The sequence below is a fragment of the Chelonoidis abingdonii genome, chromosome 1, assembly GCF_003597395.2.
Source record: "Chelonoidis abingdonii isolate Lonesome George chromosome 1, CheloAbing_2.0, whole genome shotgun sequence".
NCBI lineage: Eukaryota > Metazoa > Chordata > Testudines > Testudinidae > Chelonoidis > Chelonoidis abingdonii.
Genome location: NC_133769.1, coordinates 101,557,288 through 101,580,241, shown reverse-complemented (window position 1 = coordinate 101,580,241; position 22,954 = coordinate 101,557,288). Strand labels below are relative to the sequence as shown.

The following is a 22,954-nucleotide window of genomic DNA, read 5'->3' as shown; positions in this document are numbered from 1 at the left end:
GGATTAGCAGGGAGTGATGAGGGTGAGGATTTAAATGCACTGGCAGAGATGTCAGAGGGGGTGGGTCTCAGGGCTAGAATAGCAGCGGAACTGCAGGTCATGATTTATGTGCATTGGTAGAACAGGGAGGGGTGCCCAGAACTCAATTAGCAGCAGGCTGGGACAGAGGTCACTAGCATGGTGAATGGGAAGTTTGTATAGTGTCTTCCCATCTGGGCTATTTGTTACGTCAGTTTCATGAGCATCGATTTCACCTCAACATTCCAGGTAGCATGTCCTTTGCAGATGTCTTTGGCTTTCAGTCCTCATTGAGCACGTATTGTCACCAGCCAGGGGGAACTGAAATGCAGTATGTATCTCTCTGTATAGCTGTGTCTCTTTAAAAGAATAAAGTGCTTTTCAAAGAAACTTACAAGGAGAGTGAGGCTTTTTTCCAGGTGGTTATATAAGCTTTCTAGAGACAATCTCCCCCGCCCCAAAAAATCAATATTAACTTCATTATCTTTCTTTCTATAGTCTTCCCTTAAGACAGGGACAGGGAAGTAAATGGCAAATGCCCAAATGGAGAAATAGGGTAAGGCGGTAGGACCCTTGACGCAGAGAGATAATTTAAGGGTAGACTAGCTGTGTATTATGCGGAGCAGAGGTAGGGTTGCCAGCTGTCTAATCAGACCAATCCAAACACCCTTGCCCAGCCCCCTTTCCCACCCCTTCCATGAGGCCCCGCCCCACTCACTCCATCCCCTCTCCCTCCATCGCTCACTCGCTTTCACCAGGCTGGGGCAGGGGATTGGGGTGCAAGAGAGGGTGCGGGTGCAAGCTCTAGGAGGGAGTCAGGGTGCTGGAGGGGGCTCAGGCTGGGCCAATGGGAGCTGAAGAGTTGGCACTAGAGGTGGGGACCCCCTGCCCACTCCCAGAGGCCGCAGGGATGTACTGGCCACTTCTGGAAGGGCCACGGGGCTAGGCAGGTAGGGAGCCTGCCTTAACCTTGCTGTGCTGCCAGACTTTTAGCAGCCTAAAATCTCCTGGTTTGGCTCCAGTAGCCTCCAGGAGATAGAGTCTGATTCCAAGAGACTCCTGGATAAACCGGGAGGGTTGGCAATGCTAAGCAGAGGTGAATATACACAGTTCATGTCCTAATTAGCTGTAAAATGGTATCCTGCACTGCACAACTGCTCATCGTTTCCCTCTTTCCTTTCTTCTCCTTGTTTTGTCCGACAGTTCTAATCTTATAAATTGTAGCTCACTTTCCCTGTGCTCCGGCACTGCAAGGAGTGGGACTCCAGTTAATTAGTTTGATACTAATTCAAGTTGTTTCTGCTGTTCATTTCACAGATGCAGTCCTCTTCCACTTCTAAGGAGAGCAGTGGTCACAGCCAGTGGGAGCTTTTATTAATCCAGTAGTCTCTGGCACTGAAGGCAGAAAGTTCTGTTGCTAATTGGATTATTATGGGCTTATTTGGAAAAGAGAGAAGCTTCTCAAAGCAGAGGAAGGTCAGGAGTATATGGAAGTGAAAAGAAGGTAACAATAACTTTGTGCTACATATGTTCTGCGAACTTTGATCCAGAACACATAGAAAGCGCCTTGGGTCTGATTCCCTATGGCCCTGCACCTTGTATGGTCACTTACACACACAAACCGCTGCTGTGTCAGAGTGGTAGTAATTTACATCATTCACATAGGCTCTAGTTTGATCACACGTTATTGGGCCTGATGCAGGCATCACTGGGTGTAATTGCATGGTGGGTGTTATGCAGGAGGCCCAATTGCATGATCAGAATTGTTCCTTCTGGCCTTGAAATCTATTCATTTAAAGAGCGAGGCGATGGTGAAGTTGGCCCCATGTCGGCACAGCTGTTTGTAGCTTTCATTATGAAACCTGAAACTGGGCCATGTTCATCCAGATCTGGATTTCACTCAAAGCTTGAAATTCAGACCAGGCTTGCAGACAGGTTCACAAACATTGGAGCAGCCCTGTTTCCTGAAAATTAGAGCTTGCAGATGAGCTCCACGTTAAATTATGGGACTTGTTCAAACTTCAGATCAAATCCTGGGGCAAAAAAATTCACACGGTCCCTGGCAGGTACCCTACATCTTCTACTTAGCAATATAATGCTCTGTTTTAGCACTGCCAGCTCTGATTTTATTGCACGTCTAGTGATATTTGACATTTCACTTAACCCCTCAGCTTTTTTAAAGTAAGATTGTAGCCCTTTTATTTTCAAAGGAAAGCTTGAAAACGTGACCCCCAATGTACCTAAAGGCTAAAAAAATCAAACAATAAAAAGAACCCAAAATATTTTTTTATCTCATGATTTTGGTGGGAGGTTGACTCATAATTTTTGAATGCTTGTGGTTGGCATTGTAGCTGACAATGCTACATTCATAACAACTGGACCAAAATGGCTTTGTTCCATATGAGTTATCAATTCCCCCCCTCCCAGACTTTCATACTAAGTGGACTGCAGTAACTCACCTCCCAGGGTAAGCATTCAGACTTTGCAATTAGTTTTCCTTGAATCCTCTCTCTGTGCTGATTATGCCTGGTCTGATGGTTCAGACCCAGCACTGGAGTGGTTGGGAAACAAGATTTCTATTCCCACTGCTCCCACCTGATTCACTGTGCAACCTTGAACAAAATAGATTGCCTCTCTGCCTCGGTTTCCCCATATGTCAAAAGAGACAAATATTTGTGTAGTTGTCTCATAGGAGGGTCTGAGGCTAAACTCGTGGCTGTTCATAACGTATTTTGTGGGATTAGTAAAAGCTGATAGAAGTCCAAGCATTACTATTATTTATTGGTATGGCTGTCGTTTTGCATCTTGAGTACATTATTGCTGTGCTTAGAACAAAAAGAGAAAAAGGGTGAGGAGAACAAGAACAAAACATGGACAAGGGGTACTTCTGAGCTATTCTTTTTCCAGGAATTATAGGTAGTCATAGACTTCAATTAAAAACTCAGAGGTATTTAATATTGTGACAAAGTAATGAGGCATTTATTTATCTCAAAGGCCTCCTTGTATTATTAAAATAAGGAAAAAATGGTAGGGAAAGAACAGTTATTGTGACTACACAGAAATGGCACAGCTGTGAGATAGTCCAGCAGTTCTACGGGACAGGAAGGGTAGGGTAATTGAGGACATTCACCTAAATCACTGAGACATTGAGCCTGATTCACTGCCGTCTATTTTTACCCTGGTGTGACTCTATTGAAACCAAGCACCCAGGTGAAATCCATAGATCTGCAATAGTATAACATTGGAGCAACATGGTTATGAAGCCAGCTTCAGGGAGGAGGCCAAGGGGGATAACAAAGGGATTAATTATCCTTAATAACAGGGAAATCTGGTCCTCAGACAGTGACTTCAGGGAGAAAGACCAAGGGAAGTGTCAAAGGGATTAGCCCTCAGTTGCACCACGCACCAGTTAGGTATCAGCTCCAGGAAGCAGAGAAGCAGGGTTGAGAAAAGTTTGTCTCTCAGTCACAAAGGACACAGATTTGGCAGCGTTCCTGCTAGAAGAAACCATCTGCAAAGTATTTTCTGGAAATACTGCTCCCACCATCTCGTGAAGGCACAGGAGGTGGTGAACATGGAAAGGGTTTTTTTTAGTAGATTTTAAAAACCTAGATCCCAGAAAAGCATATTATTTATAAGCTGCTTCCCCACCCAGCAGTGATCCATCCAGTTTGCAAGGCAGATGGAGCCTCAGAATATGAGTATTTACATTATTCCAGTTTATGTAGTAGCAGCCAGAGCAGCCTGGGCTACAACAGACGTTTCTTAATGGGGACCAAAATAGAACTACCTGCCAGAGACCACATCACATGTGCTGCAGAAGGCTGTGGTGTTTTACTCAATGCTTCATGCATTTTTCATGTTTTTCAGCTTGTCTCTATGCAGTTTGTTTTGTCTCTGTTTTCTCATCTTCCTCCCATCTTATCAGGCTTTATTATACTTTTGTTCTGATGCTTTCAAGTGATCCCCTGTATTCACCTCTTCACCCAACTCTTCCATCAGTTCCTCGTGCTCCTGTTGTAACTAAATGTTTTCTGGAAGGTTCCAACCCTGACAGGAGATGATTGGGATAGAGGGGGAAAGTAGGCTCACATAATGGAGTGCCAAGGAGTAATAGCCAGATAACCCAGTACTGTGGAAACTGTGGCTTGCCTGCAGAGGGTCCACTGGTCTGCGGCTTCAGTGGACCTCCCACAGGAGTGCCTGCGGATGGTCCGCTGGTATGCGGCTTCGAAGCGGACCCTCCACAGGCAAACCGCCGGAGGCAGCCTGCCTGCCGTGCTTGGGGCGGTAAAATTCCTAGAGCCACTCCTGCTTGGGAGTCAGGCCAGTCCTTGCCTACAGCCAGCCCCCCAGCCTGAAGCAAATACTCACCAGCAACTACACAACAAAAACACCAACCCAGGAACCAAACCCTGCCACAAACCCCATTGCCAACTCTGTCCACATATCTATTCAAGGGACACCATCATAGGACCTAACCATATCAGCCACACGATCCGAGGCTCGTTCACCTGCACATCTACCAATGTGATATATGCCATCATGTGCCAGCAATGCCCCTCTGCTATGTATATTGGCCAAACCGGACAGTCTCTACGCAAAAGAATTAATGGACACAAATCTGACATCAGGAATCATAACATTCAAAAATCAGTAGGAGAACACTTCAGTCTCTCTGGTCATTCAATAACAGACCTAAAAGTGGCAATTCTTCAACAAAAAAAACTTCAAAAACAGACTCCAACGTGAAGCTGCAGAACTGGAATTAATTTGCAAACTAGATACCATCAGATTAGGCCTGAATAAAGTCTGGGAGTGGTTGGGTCATTACAAAGTCTAAACTTAATTTCCTCAATACTAATTTCGCCCTACTTTAGTCACACCTTCTTGTCAACTGTTTGTAATGGGCCACTCTCTTACCACTTCAAAAGTTATTTTTCCTCCCTTGGTATCCTGCTAATTGATTTATCTCGTTAGACTGACCTCACACTTGGTAAAGCAACCCCCATTCTTTCATGTATTTATACCTGTTCCTGTATTTTTCACTTCATGCATCTGATGAAGTGGGTTTTAGCCCATGAAAGCTAATGCCCAAATAAATGTGTTAGTCTCTAAGGTGCCACAAGGACTCCTCGTTGTTTAGACCATTCTGTTTTCTTTCATCAGGGCAGGGGAGATTATAAACCAATGAACTTGGTCCACCAATGGAAGTCTAGACACTCACTTCTTTACCTTTAGCTGTATGGCCTTCTTAGGATAGGGGAAGAATATACTTTGTATTTCCCTGACACCTTCTATCCAAGAACCTCAAAGAGCTTTACAAACAAAGGAATGTAGACTTGCAACTAGAGATGTCTGAAAACTTTCATTCACAACTTCTTTGATGAAAAATAGCTTGTTTCAAAACTGAAAACTTTTGCAAGAAGTTTTAGTTTTTCCATTTTTTTAACCAAAACCAAATATTTTGAATTTGTTTTTCTTTCTCCCAATTCCCTCTCCTCTGATGTTGATGTTGGGAGGGGTCATCATTTTTCTGTTTTCTTCCCATTTTCCACTCTGTAACCTTTCTGAATACGCAAAGGAAACTCTAAATCTGCTACTTGGTAATTTTTCAAAGATGGGCAAAACATTTTGAAAAGCTTGAGTGGCAAAAGGAAAAAAAGGCTGTCTGTGCCCTTTGGGGAGGAGGTAAAATCTGGGCATCCTTCATTTTATGCACTCAGTGACCAAATGAGAGAACCAAGGGGAAATGAAAATTCATTTTTGTTACATGAAAAATTGTTCAATTTCAAACCTCGTGAATCAGAAACGACTTCAGAATTTTTCACAAAATTGTTCCTCCATTTTTCAACCAGCTTTATCCAGTCTCCCTGTGAGACAGGTGACTATTATTCTGTTGTACACCCAAGGCTAGTAAGGCACTGAGAAATAAAATGACTTAGCTAAGTGACACACATAGTCCGTGGCAAGTCTAGGAATAGAACCCTGGCTGTCTCCCAGGCTTGCATCTTATCCTTCCGCCTGATCTAGGTTAACGCTGTTGATAGCCACTTATTTCCCCATATTCATACTTCCTTGAGTATCCTTCACTAAGTTGAATGAGCTGGGGGCTTTCATCTGTAGGGCTACCCAACTTTGAGCTGCTTATAGTAAGTGTGACATGGAGAGTTGCCAACCCTCCAGGATTGTCCTGGAGTCTCCAGGATTAAGTCATATGATGAAACAGCTTCAGGAATACTTCCAACCAAAACTGGCAACTTTACATGGGGTTGGGGAAAAGTGATGCAGCTTGTTGTCTCCCATGTAATAACTTTTCAGTTATTGAGGGACGGGCCGTAAGCGAATGAAGTGAATACGAGAGGGGTAGCGGGAAGAGCAAAGATGTGGGGGTGGGAGAATGAGTCTGGTACATTGAATAATGAAGGTGATTAAATATTTAAATCAGCTTTTCTCTTCTCTCATTTATTTTAATTTCTCATGTGTTTGCATTGAAAAAGAGTCAAAAACCTTGGAACATCCTTTGTCTTGAACTAATTGTGTTCAGAGATGAGAGGCATGTGATTGTCATTTCCCTCATATCCCTGGTTAAGAGAGAACAGACAGGTCTTACTTCATTGGACCACTAGTCCCTTAAATCAGCATCCAGTATTCAGGAATGGCTGATGCTTCAGCAGCAGTAAAACAATAACTATTATTGCACCTAGCCTATTGTGCAATGCTGTATGTTGCATGGGGAGCGGTCCCATTGTGATCCTGTAGCAATCAGTGTGAGAGGTGATGCTACCATCCTGTTTTGGGAGCACTGCATCTTTAAAAATGGAGGAGCCTCCCTGCAGCTGCCATTTTGTGCTTTGGTTCAAATGCAGAATATTACAGAGCAAGTCACTTTGCTTTCTGTCTGTCGTTTAGATTTGGAAGCAGTCAGTTTGAACTGCACTGTTCTCTGGCTTTTCACTTCTCCATGCCCCTCCTCCTTTATTAGAAAAGCCTCTGGTGAAGTTGAAACACAGCACCTCTTCCATCACTGGCTTTTGATAACATTGGTGGAGCTGCATCAGCTCAGAGAAACTCTTAAAGATATTCTCTGGGTACATGCACTCTATCAGTGGAAGGTAAGTTCAGCTTCCGTAGCCCATCCAGTCCTAGGTCTCTCTGATAATACTGCCAGGGACAGTTATAGAATCATAGGGTTTAAGGCCAGAAAGGACCAGCAGATAGTCTAGCATGACCTCCTGTATATAACAGACCACCAACACCAGACAGCACCCGCACTCTAGAACCAACAATGGAAATGAAACCAAAGCATTACAACCCACACGAGACTAGACTCTTATGTGCCACAGGCAAAGATAGGAGCGTCTGAGCTACACCAGTGCTTGAGGCCCCCAGTAGTGGCAGAAAATTGCTTGAGAGATACCCAGATAATCCTGACAAGTGGTCCACACCTCATGCTGCAGAGAAAGGCCAAAAAAAAAACCCCAAAGTTACTGCCAATCTGACCTGGAGAAAAATTCCTTCCTAATCCTACATATGGCAATCAGTTAGATCCTGAGCATGTGAACAAGAACCATCCAGCTAAGCACCTTGGAGAAAGACTTCTTGGTGTCACCTCACTACACTGGCCCACCCCACACTGTGTCCCATTTCCTCCAGCCTTGGCCATCTCTGATGTGTCAGAGGAATGAGACCAAACCCTCCCCCATAATACACTGGGGAGGGGGGGGAATCCCTTCCTGCCCCCTGTAGGTGATTGGCTGAAGTCCTGAAGCATAAGCTTTAGGAAGATAAGACATAAACCAGAAGGGATGTCCCCCTCAGAGTTTTCAAGCCTTGTCCCCCACCATCATAAGCAATCCCATCATACAACCCCACTCAATTTTGTCCAGCTATTCCTTAAAATGAATGAAGTTGTTTGCCCCCACAACTCCTATTGTGAGACCATTCCAGAACCTCACCCTCTGATGGTTAGAAACTGTCTTCTAGTTTGCAACCTGAATTTATTCCTGGCCAGTTTATATCCTTTTGTTCCCACGTCAGAACTGTCCTTTAGTTTAAATAGCTCTTCACCCTCCCTGGTGTTTACCCCTCTGATATATTTATAGAAAGCAATCATATCTGCTCTCAGCCTTCTTTTTGTTTGACTAAACAAACCAAGCTCTTCCCGTTCTCTTGGAGTGATGATTTTGTGCTGTTGATCCTTATCTGCTAGAAACTGGGTGGTGGGGCCCCCATGGTCATCTTATTTAGCCCACTGAATGGCTATACTAGAGTGACAGCTTTTGGTTCCTGTTGACCTATATTCAGTTTGAATTGGTAACCTATAGGTAAAGGGCATCATATCCCAGTTTAAAAAAAAATTGCCCTGAGCTATCCAGTCCCCACCCCTGGTATGTGTCAGGATGCCAGCTGAGCCCCAGTAGCTGAAGGAGTCCTGGTCTTGCTGTATGAAAGGAGTGCAAAGGATTGGGCCTACCTACCTTATTGCGCCCTCTTCTGGCTGAATCCAGGATGCTAAGCTAGCTCCCTCCCTGGGGAAATCCTGCTGGGGTGGGGGAGGGGGGCTCTCACAGAATCCAGGAAGAGTAGTCTCCATTCCAATTAATTGCTGTCAGACACTCACTACAGGGCTCCTAGACTACTAGCCTTCAGTTCATGATAGAAAGTTGGCATTCTGATGGTCACTCTTGGGACAATGCTCTATTCAAAATTGAAAGGGTTGTAAGGGTAGGTACCAGTATGCCACATGGGCATTTGAGTTTTTCATGGTTTGGAGCCACCTTAATGCCGCATCATCAGTGACCAAGACAAAGGGTTTTCCAAACAGATACTGCCCGAGTGCCTTTGCAGCCCAGTGTATGCTCAGGCATTCCTTCTCAAGGACCAAGTATCAGGTTTCCCAGAATAGACCTTTTCTACTTATATAGAGGGTAGGGTGTTCTTGTCCAGGGAAGATTTGGGATTACATTGCACTCATAACGTGGTGCAAGGTGTCAGGGCATAGAAGGAATTCTCGAAATTGGGGCTGTGCATTATTGGCTTGTTGCATAGAATCAGTTTAATTTTTCCAAAATGCTTGATCACACAGGGGAGACCACATGACCTCTCAAGGGGCTCATTTTTTAAAAGGTCGTAAGTGGTGCAGCCAATTGGGTGAAGTTTGGTACCAATCTTCTACAGTACCCGGCAAGACCTAGAAAGACCTAGACCTGCTTTATAGTTCTTGACATGGGAGTGTTTGCCAGGGCCTCAACTTTGTCCACTGGGGTTGTACCTTTCTGTTCCCTACTAGATACCCCAAATATTTTGTTTTCCATTTCCTCACCAGGCACTTCTTTGGATTTGCTGTGGATGGCCTCCCATAGGCTTGAAAGAGACCTGCTAGGTTTCAGTGGGCCAGTCCTGACGACAGAACATCACATCATCAAGGCAAGCTGCAGCATAGCGATGATGGGGCTGCAACTCCTGGTCCATCAGCCTTTGAAAGGTAGCCGGGGCCCCATTCAATACAAAGGCCATGCTAATGAATTGGAATAGATCCAGTGGGGTAGAAAAGGTGTTTTTTTCCCATGGGAGTAAGAGGAATTTGCCAATAGCCCTTAATTAGATCTAATGCTGTGATAAAGCAGGCTTGACCGAGGCAATCCATTGACTTGGAGCATCAGATATGCATCAAATTCAGAAATCGTGTTTCTTTGACAGAAATCTACCCAAAATTGGGCAGTCCCAGCTAGCTTTGGTACCAAAACTACCGGACTACGCCAGGGACCACTGGACTCCTTGATGATTCCCAATCTTAACATTTCCTGTATTTCCTGAACTAATGGGTTTTATGCTTTCTGGAATGGGATGTGATTTTTGGTGGGGCTTGGCCCCCAGCTCTATACGATGCAGTGAGCTACTAAGGAGGTTCATTCTCCCATTTCCTACTCCTCCTTTTATGAGGCTCAGCCAATTAAGTTGCCATGTTTTTCCCAGGTGCAGTGGGTGAGACTAATTAGACAGCCAGCCAACCGCAGGCCTCTGAGCTAGGGTTGCCAGGCATCGGTTTTTCAACTCAAACGTCTGGTCAAAAAAGGACCTTGGTGGTTCTGGTCAACATTGCTGACTGGGCTGTTAAAAGTCCGGTAGGTGGCACAGTGGGGCTAAGGCAGGTTCCCTGCCTGTCCTGGCTCCATGTGGCTCCCAGAAGTGGCCGGTAAGTCCCTCTGGCGGGGCAGCTAGGGAGGTTCCAAATGCTGTCCCTGCCCCAAGCACCAGCTCCACAGATCCCATTGGCTGGGAACTGCGACTAATGGGAGCTGTGGGGGTGGTGCCTGCAGGGAGGGGCAGAGCACAGAGTCACCTGGCTGTACCTCCACCTAGGAGCTGCAGAGACATGCTGAGGTAAATGCTGCCCAGAGCCTGCTCCCCCTCCCACACCCTGTCCCAGCCCTGCATTCCCTCCTGGACCCAAACTCCTTCCCAGAGCCTGCATCCCCTCCAGCACCCCAACCCACAGTCCTGAGGCTCCTCCTGCATTCTAAACCACTCAGCCCCAGCCTGGAGCCCCTTCCTATGCCCCAAACCCCTCATCCCCAGCCCCGACCCAGAGCCGACACCCCCAGCCATAGCCCTCACACCCTCCTTGCACCCAACCCTCCTACCCCAGCCCTAAGTCCCTTCCTGCACCCCATACCCCTCATCCCCACCCCCAGCTGGAGCCCTCCCCTCCCCTCCCCCTGCACCTCAACCGTCCCCCAGCCTGGTGAAAGTGAGCGAGGGTAGGGGAGAGCGAGCAAAGGAGGGAGGAGGGATGGAGTGAGCAGGGACAGGGCCTTGGAGAAGCGCCGGGGCAGGGGGAAGAGAAGGAGTATTCAGTTTTCTGCAGTCAGAAAGTTCACAACCCTACTCTCACCCCAAACGAGGAGGTTAGGCAGGGAGCTGAACTGATGCACTGATTTATCCCCCATTATTGTATGGTACCATCATTGGCTAGGGAGATTGTGGAAACTCCATCACTGGAGATTTTTAAGAGCAGGTTAGACAAACATCTGTCAGGAATGGTCTAGAAAATACATAGTTCTGTCGTGAGTACCGGGGACTGGACTGATGCCATCATGAGTCTCTGATTCTATTATACAGGAGTTACAAGGGATGGTTGAGAACCTAAGCCCTGAGGATGGAGTCCAAGGACCTGACACGGAGCAGCTATATTACTCCGGGGGGAATTCTGTGCCACTGCACATACACAGAATTTATGTTCCCTGCAGATTTCTTTGCTTCCCCGCAGAAAAATGACTTTCTGATGGGGAAGCAAAGGGAGGCCACAAGAACGGTCATGTGGCCCTCCCCAGCAGTATGTTTCAGGTGCCTAGGGCAGCTGGCAGAGAGGCAAATCACTGTGGGGCAGGAGGCAGGACTGGGGAAGACCCGGCTAGTGGTTCCTAGTCCCAGCTGGGCTGGGGAGGACAAAACTTCCTCTTCCCCGCACGGCATCCGGGGCCAGGTCAGACCCACCCCCAGATTTCTCCATCTGGATCCCCCACTGAGCCCCCCACACTCAGATTCCCCCCAACTGCTGAGCCCCCACCACCTTCACCTGGACCCCGCTACAGAGTGTCATTACCATTGCACCCAGCACTCCCCAACAAGCCCCTGTGCATCCAGATCCCCTCTGCACCCAGATCCCTCACTGAATCGCCTGCACCCAGATTGCCCCACAGAACCCTCTCAACCCACACCTGGATCCCCCCCTCCCCCATTAAGCCACTCCACACTTGGATTCTCCCTTGTTGAGCCTGCCTGCCCACACAGAAGGGCAGGGCCCCAGGGTATTTCTGGGGCAGGCCAGGTCCTTGTGCTGTGTCAGGGTTGGGTGCAGCCTCACTGCTGAGTCCATGTCCTGGGAGGAAACTGCGCAGTGATCTCCCACCTCTGTGCAGCCAGTGGCCTGTGCTCTCCAGTGATAACATTTGCAGAATTTTAAAATACTGTGCACAGAATTTTTAATTTTTTGGTGCACAATTTTACATTTTTCTGGCACAGAATGCCCTCAGGAATATTACATGCACATTCAGCAGTGGGTGAGTGGGTATGACCACCAATCCTCTTCCTAGGAAGTGATTAATCAGTCAGTCATAGAGCTAAGGGGTGTGGCTAAGGAGGGAGGTGGTTACAAACCAGCATTGGCAGCAACAGTAGTGCAGATACACAGTCTATGGAGAAAGTGGTCTTTTTGCAGCAAGAAGAGGTCAGGAATCCAACCACGAGAAAGCAAGCTGGACCACAGCTTTGAGGTGGGAAATTAGCACTGTCTCTGGATTGATCCCGATCAAAATGAAGTTGCAAGCCACTTAACATTTGTAACCTGATTTTTAGTTCTGGATCAAAACCAAGGAGCATTCCCACAACTGCAAAGTGTCTTGGGGCAGGGGATGCTATATTTCAAAAGAATCATAGAAATTAGGAAACAAGAGGTGGGAGATCATGAGTTTTCAGAGCAAAAAATATGCTAGGAGTAACAAGTCTTTCTCACACATGATTACGAACATACACACATGTCTCTTGTGGAAAGGAAAAGAATTTGCAATCTGGAAAGTGAAAGAAGTTTGTGTTTAAAAAAAAAAAGACCTTCAATAAACATGAGATCCCACCGCCTTGGCAACTCTTCTTCCACTGTCTCTGACTTCAAGGGAGGAGTGAGCCAATTATCTGTGAGTTCTGCAGAAGGAAAACCTGCAACTTACCAGCTGCTGGGGGAGAGAGACAAGAGGCAGGGAGGAAGAATCAATAGACAAATTCTAAAATTTAAAGAAAAAGCAAAGCGTTTTTAAACAAATCTTAGATGGGGGGGGAATCTTTTATCTGTCAGGATTTTTTGCGGTGCAAGAGTGATGGTGTACTTTCAAACCTGCTATCATAAGAAACTCCCAGGCCCCCCAACCCCTAATTTGCTTCCCCCTCTTTATTTCACAGGGTCTACATAAAAGCACTATGGGTCAGCTGAATGCACACACTAGCCTTGGCAGCTAGGTGTCGCACCAGAGGCTACTTCCACCCAAATGAGTCTACGAATTACAAGTTGCAAGAAAAGCAAGTGTGAGAGTGGGAAACCTAGTGAACTGAGAGTACCAGGAGAAGAGCAGACCTCTTCAGAGGGGAAAAAGAACAGGAGTCCTTCTGGTACAGAGAGCCTACTTTGGACCATGTTAATCTTCTGACCCAATAAAGATCACCCATGGGGAACCAGCCCCTGGAGTGCTCTGGTCTTTCCCAGTCCAGCTAGGGTCCAAAGTGGTGGAGAAGAGCCCAGCCCAGTGACTCGGGATCCAGAAAAAAGCAGCAGCAGCAGCCTCTGATTAAAACCATCAAGACAGCTTCATCCACGACACTATTAAGATTCAGGACTTCTCCTCCAGACAAAGAAAGGTAAGGGAGAGGCACTGAACCTGGAATTAAAGCAATACGGGAGACCAACACCGTACAGAAATAATATCAATGTGCATGAAAATGAAAGTAGTCCAGGATTTTCTAATCAATGACAGGTCTATAATGCACAGTTTGGTTTGCTTCTGCCTGTGTCTCTTTTAGCAAAATGCGATACATCTCTTAGGACTACTATATAGAGATAAATACTGTAACTGGTGAATACTGTAACAGTGGCACCTCAGAATGTTTTATATATGTGCAGTGGTAGGGAGCATAATGCATGCAGTCATATGCAGAATTTGGGTATTGAAAGCTAGTATGTTAAAGCTCCAGGCAGCAGGTTTTCTATTTTCATTAGGTTTTCCTGTAACTGGTGCATAGGATCAGACTTTTCACCACCTCACTGGAATTTAAGCATGATCTTTTCAGTGCATGCAGGGATTTGCAAAGGCAGGTGCACGGTAATGTCGTCTTAAATTTGCAAAACCAGCAGTGTCCAATGATTAGAGCAAGGGTCTGGAGTCAGGAGACTTTGGTTTTAAGACTTACCTTGTCACAGGCTCATGAGAAGTCGCTTTATCTGTGCCCTGGTTTCACAGAAATAGGGATCGTTTTAAATATACCTACCTTTTGTGAAACATTTTAAAATCATTGGCCAGAAGGTGCTCTAAAAGTGCAAAATAGTTGTTACCCTGAAGTCAGTGCCTGAAGCTAAAGATACAGCAGGGAACAAATCTATTTTTAAACCTTTAATAAACTTAAAGGGAGAGTCATAGATTCAAACCAGCTGGTGGTGTTTGTTTGTCCTCTTCTGATTGATTTTTACTTTATTTAGTAAATAACTGTGTGGTCTCTTTCTGTTTCCTCTTTACTGCCTCTAATCTTTCCCATGTACGGCTCCCTGCGGCCCGCAGGGGGCTTGAACTTGGTCTCTTTGTCCGAGCAAGAGAGGAGAAAGGTTTGAGTCCGAGAGAAGCTGTGGTGATGTGAAGACCGTGAAAGACAAACGAAGGTTCCAGGTTATGCCGCACCCTGCAAGTCAGGTGCGCAGCAGAGGGAATTAAATGCATAGTAGCTACAGGAATTAGAAGTGGTGAAAGACTCTATTTACGGTGCGCTAGACCAAAGGCAGGCTGCAAAGCACTGGAGCTCCCTTAAAGGGATAATCTGACAAACAGAACCAGCTTCTCAAGGGCACCATAAGGTGACATGTTAAATCAATGCTGGATGTGCTGGGGGAGATCTGCTTCCAGCTGTCGTTTCCCCTCACCTCTCCTGTGCGCAAACACCCCTCAGTCAAAGCCTCAGAAACTGACCACATGGGGGTGTGTGTGAGCACACACAATAAGGTTTTGCCCTGCTTAGGATGGCAGGCAGTGTAGCCTAGTGACTGGAATTTGGGGCATTCTGAGAGTCAGGAGATTTGGGTTCTGTTCCCCACTCTGCTACTGACTTTGGTCAAGTCGCTGAGCCTCTCTGTGCCTTGTTCTCTCCCCTTCAGTGAGATGGGGATGATGATACCTTTCTCTCAGGAGTACACTGAGGGAGAAATGCACAAAAAGTGCTTTGAAATCTCTGGATTGAAGGTGCTGTGGAGATGCAAAGGGGGTATTGAGCTATTGTATTTTTCATGGCCCATGCGTCTTTGGAGGAAGGAGAAAAGTCGGAGCTGCCCCAGCTTGTGTGTACAGAAATTAGAGATGGCCCATATGTGTTAGGATTGCTCACAACTGTGCACTCTCCCATGCTTCGTCAAGCCTGTTAATTGGCCCAAGCCATAAGGCTCCTACCACTTCCCAAAAGAGACTGTCCTGCAGATTCTCAGCCCTGATCGTTAGGATGAAGATGAGAGAAAAAATTCCTAAAAGTCCTGTGCGAGGCAGGATGGACAGAATGTGGATTTTTTTTTTTATCTTTTCAGTGGAAGAATGTCTGCTGTCCCATTTCGGGAGAGAAGGGACAGAGTTGTAGGTGGCGTGTTATCGATAAAGAGATGTGGTACATCCAGAGCAGCGTGAAAAGCCTGCACGTGTAAAATGAAACTGACAACATGTGAATGCTCCCAACCAGACCCAAAACTAAAATAATACTCTTCTTCCCTGGTTCAGTTGTTTGCTGCTTGTTCTCAGCATGTTCTTAAAGACCAAGATCAGTTTTCAGGGTTTATATAGGGTCATTATGGGCTCGGGGCCAGCTTTTCAGCTGTACGTCATGCACAATGGGGGCCAGATATTTCAGTGCTCAGACCCCAACAAAGAGCTCTGCTGAAAATCTGGCCCTATGTTCTCACATTTCCTCCAGTGCTCAGCTGAGGAGCGTCTGTTTCATCCCCATCCCCCCAGAACCTCTGTGGTGGGCCACCTCTCAGGGCCACTTTATATTATGATCCATTAAATTTGGATAGTCACCTACTTTGACCACTTTAAAGCTATTAGTCAAAAGCAATATTTCTTCCACACAGTCAAATATAGAAAGAGATGATGCACACGTGCAGCTTGGCATGTCTGTATGATAGATGCAGAATTTTCCTCCCACCCATTGAGATGAGACGCTCTCCTGCTTGCTTTCTTGATGGACAGTATAACTGATTTGCTGCTAGTTCGCACAGTTGCCTCTTGGTCAATATTTATTTATTTATTCGTTTATATTATGGTAGCACCCCGAGGCTGCAGAGAGGATCAGGGGCCTGTCATTCTGGGCACTGTACCTAACATGTCAGATAGCACCGGTAGATTCCTGTATTTGAAGAACGCTACCGTATTCTAAGAGTATTCACCCCAGCTGCTGCAGCAGAGCAGCTACAAGATACCGGGCCAGATCCTCAGATGGTGTAAATCAGCATCGCTCCACTGAAGTCAGTGCAGCTACACCAGTGTACACCGGCTGAGGATTTGGCCCTCTGTATAGCATTGGACCATTATGGCAGTATAATGTCAATCTTTTTTATAAGGATTGTCTGGCAAAACTGATTCTGCTTTTTAAAATACCCCACCTTACTAAACAAAGCTCAGAGAGCACAATGGGAAAAAACCAAACTTCTGCCTAATCCCAAAACAGCTCAATCACAATCCATTTGGCGCATAGACCCTAGAACCTGCACATCCTAGTGTACAAAGGAGAGTACAAAGGGCAGTGAACACCACTGGATGTCAGTGTTTCTGACGGAAATTGGTGACTTTGCACTGAGAAGGTACAACCTGTTCCAAATTAGACACAGAGTCCGGTACAAACATAGGGCTGGATTTTGCCAGCCTAGCCTGGCGCAGCGCTCACATCAACACAATTGGACCCATGCTACATGTGCACAATATTATGTCCTGATTTTATTGCCTGACTGTAATTTAGGTTGTAATTCCTTTTGAGTGTAATTTAGATTCTAATTTGCCGTTGGGGCAAGCACTGCATTTTCTTTTATGCTTCTTAGAGAGCTGAGAATGCTGTCAATGCTCAGTAAATAACAATAATAATGAATAGTAATGTTCTGCTATTGCCTTAAGCCACAGCACAAAGCCAATAGGGATGCTGGGCTTGGACTTCTTACAGGCTTCTTTATTTACAAAGAATATTTCATTACTTCTGCTTGGTACTTAACACATGTAAAACATTTTAAGTGATTTTCTTGGCATAAATACCAGACACATAAAGGCTTGGGAGATGAAATTCACTTGGGGAAAGGATAGGAATCCAGATCTGTACCCAGAAATAATCTCTGAGTGTGTATATATAAATACTCAAAACCTATCATTCAGTAAGCAACGCCTACATTTAATAAACAGCACAGTGGGTACTTGATATTTCTTTCATAAGCTCCTAGTAACCAAAATAAACTGTCCAAATCTGTCTGCTATGCTATGACATGACACCTAGTTTTCCACAGTGTGCTTGTATTTTTTCTTTTCTGTGCACAACATATTTGATCTGAAAGATGAAAAATGTCTGTGGAATTCATGTTTTTCTATCAAGATTTCCTATATCTTTGTGCTGTGTCAAAATGTAATCTCCGGGGTCTGTAGACTCACTTTAGTATTCATCTTGCTCTTTGGTTATATCAGAAAGCTGCCCTCTGCCCCACAGTCCCTCATTTCTCTCTAGTTCTCTCAATACAGCCAAGGACTCCCAGAACTGAGGACTAACGTGTATGTAAAGAGTGACACATTCATGAAAAACAAAACTAGCATTTCTGCAGCTCCATCCACTACCAGCCATCTTGCTGCAAAGTAGCAGTATTTGAAATGCTAACAGTTTGGGGGTGAGGAGCTCTGGCATAAGAGATTGGTTGGATAAAAATCTGGTGTCAAAATTTGAAAAAGAACATTCAGGGCCCAAGTCTTTGAAGCTAGTGTCTGATGATGCAATTCTGTGCCTGCAATTACCTGTACCAGCACTTTAGGTCACTTGGACTCTGATTCATCCTAGAAAGCAGGTACTGCGAGCAGCTTCCATTTAAACACCTAAAGGGAATGGCTAGGTCTTAATGGGAGCTGCTCAGTGCTTCCGGAAACCTGGCTGCTTCTTTTAGGTGTCTAAATGAGAACTGAGCTCTTTTGAAAATCAGGCCCCAAATATCTAAGTGACTTAAACTGTGGGCACGAAACTGGAGTCATGGCGAAAGCCAATCTGATAAATTAGCCCTCGATGTTTAAACAAAATTGCAAATTGTCGTTCAAAACTTTATATGCAAATATAAATTTCTTCATTTTGATGCGACTTAAAAAAGAAAGTTCTCCTTAAACCAGGCTAAAAAATGAGGCAGGTTCCCCATGTAATTTCCTTATCAAGATTTCCTATATCTGCTAAGCAGACCTGCTAACCAGAACCAAACACTCTAGCTTACGTCACAGAGCAATCCATAGTGCTCTTTGAGTTTGTTGTAAAAAAACGCAGAGGTCGCTCCACTCCAGCCTCATGCTTCTTTCCTTTCTCTCCACCCCCGCCTGCTTTTATTTTCACCCTTTCAGCACCAAGCAATGATGAAGACTGTGTCCAGTGGGAACTGCACCCTGACCGTGCCAGCCAAGAACTCTTACCGCATGGTGGTGCTAGGAGCCTCCAGGGTGGGCAAGAGCTCCATTGTCTCACGCTTTCTCACTGGCCGCTTTGAGGACCAATACACTCCCACCATTGAGGATTTTCACCGCAAGGTCTACAACATCCGGGGAGACATGTACCAGCTGGACATCCTGGACACATCTGGGAATCACCCTTTCCCTGCAATGAGGAGGCTTTCTATACTGACAGGTGAGAGGGGTGGGTTGTGAGAAAGAAAGGGGTGTCCTACTGAGGGATGGTGGGTCAAAAATCCCAGCTGTGGATTTCTGCTTGAGAATAATAACCTGGACACAACTCTTTCCTAACAGAGCACTAGTTTATATGGTGAATGAGATAAAAATGGGAGCTAGATAGAGGGAATGATGGGTAATGGGATGGAGCTTGTTATAAAGATGCATCTTTTCCCCAGTGACATTCCCTGACTGGAATACTCCAGATGTCATCAGGGGATACATCACTCATCCAGGAATCAACTTGGAGACGTTCTGAAATTTGAGTTTCTTTGCCTAATTTATTCTCCTTCCCTCAACCCCTGCATATAACACATACAACTTGTGTTTTTTAACTGCGGTGACAAGTGAATGGTAAAATCAAAATCTCACAGGTTTAAAGAATGCTAGGAGAAAGAGGAACTTTGTCATCACCATGCACAAGCAATGTAATACAAATGTAGAGTATACACTGAGAGGTTAAAAATGACTTGATAAGGTTTTTTAAAAATTTTTTTAAACTGGTTCCCTGCTTTTGGACAATTAAAAATTCCAGTGGAATGCATCTCCCTAAAGTCACTCCCTCCACTCTTATTACACTTCTACCCCCATATAACACGCCCTGATGTAACACGAATTCGGATATAACATGGTAAAGCAGTGCTCCAGGAGGGCAGGGCTGCGCGTTCCAGTGGATCAAAGCAAGTTCAATATAACACGATTTCACCTATAACGCAGTAAGATTTTTTTGGCTCCTGAGGACAGCATTATATCGAAGTAGAGGTGTATTTCTTCCTTCTATAGTCACCCAGAATGAGGTAAACCACATATTGGAAGAATGCTGGCCTCATATTGAAAGTGTTGATCAGCTAGGAGATCCTGTTGTTTTCAGTGGGTGCTGCTGTGCATGCATCACTTCTGAAAATTAGACTGTGAGTGTATACGTGGCTGAATATACAGCCAAAGTTCATAGTCACCTGGGTTCAGTCTACTTGCCCTACTATTTATCCAGTGACACCCTACATCTATATTAAGTAGCGCTAGATACCAGGATCTGGAACCTACATGATGCAGGTACCAAACTCCAGGATGTGGTTGGGGATAAGCTTGGGTCCATGAAAGATCTTTCTCAGTTCCATATAAACTTCACTTAACTGGTTATTGGTTTGCTTTATCTTATATTTGTACAAGAAAGATTCTGAGTCCCAGTATTGTAAGTAATACCAGAGGACGTATGTCATTTGCGCTATCTTTTGTACTCTGTTTCTCTTGAGCGAGTGAAATGGTAGCAGAACACTAGATTCTTGGAAGCTCAAACTTATTTCTCAGATACTCTGAAACCTGGCTTGTGGGTCTTGAGATTAAGTACTGCTCCTGGTCTTGTATATTGAAAGGGTCATAGCATCGTGGCTACTGTTTTCTGCTCTTAGGAGTTGCTACACAGGTAGTGTTTTTCAGGGGAAATGATCTAGAGCAGGGTGGGGGGGAGGAGTGAGTGACCCAGAAGAATTATATCTGAAGATTATTGGAAAAACATGATGCAAATGGGCAACATCAATAAGGCAAATGCAGTCTAGGATAAGACAACAGGATATAACTGAGGAAATCCTTTGACCATAGGACATAAGACAGCTGTGGGAACAGAGAGGAAGGTGAATCAGAAGGTGACCGGGAACTAGTATCCTTAGAGAGTGTATAGAATCAAAGGAGAAACAAGCAAAGAGGAAGAATGATGGGTGGATAGGGGGAACAAAATGCACTGTATTTTAAATAGAGAGAGTCAAGGTAGGTGAGGTAATATCTTTTATTGGACCAACTTTTTTGGTGGAAGTGAAGTAGACTGCTCTGAGGTGGATTCTAATGAACAAGTCCTCTGGCTTTCTTTTTAATTGCAGGGGATGTTTTCATCCTGGTGTTCAGTTTGGATAACAGAGAATCCTTTGATGAGGTCAAGAGGATCCAAAAGCAGATCCTTGAAGTCAAATCCTGCCTGAAGAACAAGACCAAGGAGACAGCTGACCTCCCCATGGTGATCTGTGGCAATAAAAATGATCATAGTGAAATGTACCGCAAGGTGCGCTCGGAGGAAGCGGAGAAGCTTGTCTCCAGTGATGAGAATTGTGCTTACTTTGAAATCTCAGCCAAGAAGAACACGAACGTGGATGAGATGTTCTATGTCCTCTTCAGCATGGCCAAGCTACCTCACGAGATGAGCCCTGCCCTTCACAGGAAAATTTCCGTCCAGTATGGTGATGCCTTCCACCAAAAATCCTTCAGGATGCGCCGGGTCAAAGAGATGGATGCCTATGGCATGGTCTCTCCCTTCGCTCGCCGACCCAGTGTCAACAGTGACCTGAAATACATCAAATCCAAAGTTCTCAGGGAAGGCCAGGCAAGGGAGAGGGAGAAATGCACTATTCAGTGAAGGGGTATTCGCCATTCTGAATGAAGTCATTGTGTTGGTGCAGTGCCTTAAACAAAACGGTTTGAGAACGGGTTCATAGCACCCACCTCATGGAGGATGCCCACCATGACCATAAGCATGGCTCTTCCTCAGACCTCCACAGCATCGCTAATGTAAATACTGTAGTAAAGTTCCAAGCTACCCTTGTAAACAGTTGAGGAAATCAGAGGTCTGAAAGGTGACTAGCTTCTTCATTTCTTAATTAAGTTCCTTTTTCGTTCTTCTCCTGTCTGAAGAACTTGGACTTGTAAAGAAGGATTTGCCTCATGCCTACCCAGGGAATAGGTCAGTAACACAGAGAAGGCATTGAGTATATGTAAATAAGAGTAACCCATCGTTCATACTCTGCTGAGAAAAACAAATGTGTGTCTTTTTTCAAGCACACTTTAAAAATGCTCCAGTTTAGCCATCTTCATTTAACGGATAATGGTATTAACCCAAGCTCTCCAGACTCAGGATGGACTCTATACATGGGTATGCAATTCTGACTGGCCAGTTAGATGACCTCTGGTTTGCTGTATCTTAGAAAGTCTGGGAGTGATGAAATTTTGCTGTACTGGTGGCAATTTCTAACCGCCATTGACGTAAATGTCACTTTTGTAGTATAGCTTTAATCTTGTTTTTGTTTTGTTTTTTTTTCAAGTGAAACCAGATGGCAATTGTGTATTTGAAATGAAAACTGTGTCTCTGTTCTAGAATTGCCAAGTATTTTCAGTTTTAAGGTTACATAATATGTACAGTAATTGAAAGTGAAATTGTTGTACTGTAAAACCAACACATCTGACTGCTAGCTCTCCTCATGGGTGATTGTGTCTCAAAACAAGCACAAATCTGTTACAGGTACTCAGAATACTCTGCTCCACCTCTCTATCAGAGCAATGGTTCCTTCCTCCTGTGTTTGACAAGAGATTAACCTGATTTGAATTTTGACTTGGACCATTATAGAAAGAGCTTTGGACCTTCCTCTGAAATTCAGGGATGACAGGATGTGGGGAGTTGATTTGGAACCAACTCTGCTTCCAGAGTTCTCCTTATTACTGGTGGGGTTTGCCCCTGAACAGAAGATGGGCATAGGCACCACTAAAGTTCCTGAGAGCATAATCCTTGTGCTAACTCTCTGCACAGGGTGAATTTTTCCACTGTGATTAATTTGGGGTTGAGTCACTCTTTCCCATTCCTCCCTTCCCCGGTCCCTGGCTGCTATCTACTTGTCTTTTCTATTTCAGTGTCGCTTGCTTGTTGTGCTGGGGCTCTGTTTGCACTCAGAGAGCCAGATGTATTTCCTCAGATATGAGCATGCCACTCCCTTTGACTTAAATGGGAGATGAACATACATAGCTGTGGGCATAATCTGGTTCTAGAATTTAATTGTAAGTAACAACAGTGCATATATTCTTCCCATGAGTGTGTGATATATATATACCTCATACCAGCCCTGGCATATTCCACCCCGCCCTCATCCTTCACATACTGCCCCTGTATTTATCCATCTCGCTGTGTCCTGGCTGGAGCTGTGGGCTGATGCTAGTTCATTCTGTAACTTGACAGGTGACAAAGAATGACAGATTTTTGCTAGAAATAGCTTCTGAGAGACCCAATCCCGTCTCCACTTGTCCGTCATTCCATCTTCGCCTTGTATTGTTCACAGGTAAAAGGCACAAGTGTTTGATTCCTGGTGCCATGGCAACACCCTATATTATCAAGTCTCTCTCACTCTCTGTAAATATGTGTACTGTTTATGATTAAACCTGATTTATTTATTAGCAGTGTCCTGCCTGATTTTGCTTTTAGCAGGAGTAATTAG

At 45.1% G+C, this 22,954-nt stretch overlaps 1 protein-coding gene across 2 annotated transcripts; it reads left to right on the top strand.

The window, feature by feature from the left end:
* The first annotated feature begins 12,345 nt into the window (after positions 1-12,345).
* On the top strand, positions 12,346-21,998 carry RASD2 (RASD family member 2). Of its 2 annotated transcripts, XM_032774896.1 has the most exons (4): positions 12,346-12,362; positions 12,976-13,428; positions 18,387-18,666; positions 20,582-21,998. In XM_032774896.1, exons 3-4 carry the CDS (start codon positions 18,396-18,398, stop codon positions 21,109-21,111), a joined length of 801 nt encoding a protein of 266 aa, XP_032630787.1. In that variant the 5' UTR covers positions 12,346-12,362; positions 12,976-13,428; positions 18,387-18,395; the 3' UTR covers positions 21,112-21,998. The 2 variants fall into 2 exon arrangements, with proteins under 2 accessions (XP_032630787.1, XP_032630785.1); XM_032774894.2 differs by lacking the exon at positions 12,346-12,362 and having other exon boundaries at positions 12,749-13,428.
* Positions 21,999-22,954: the final 956 nt, after the last annotated feature.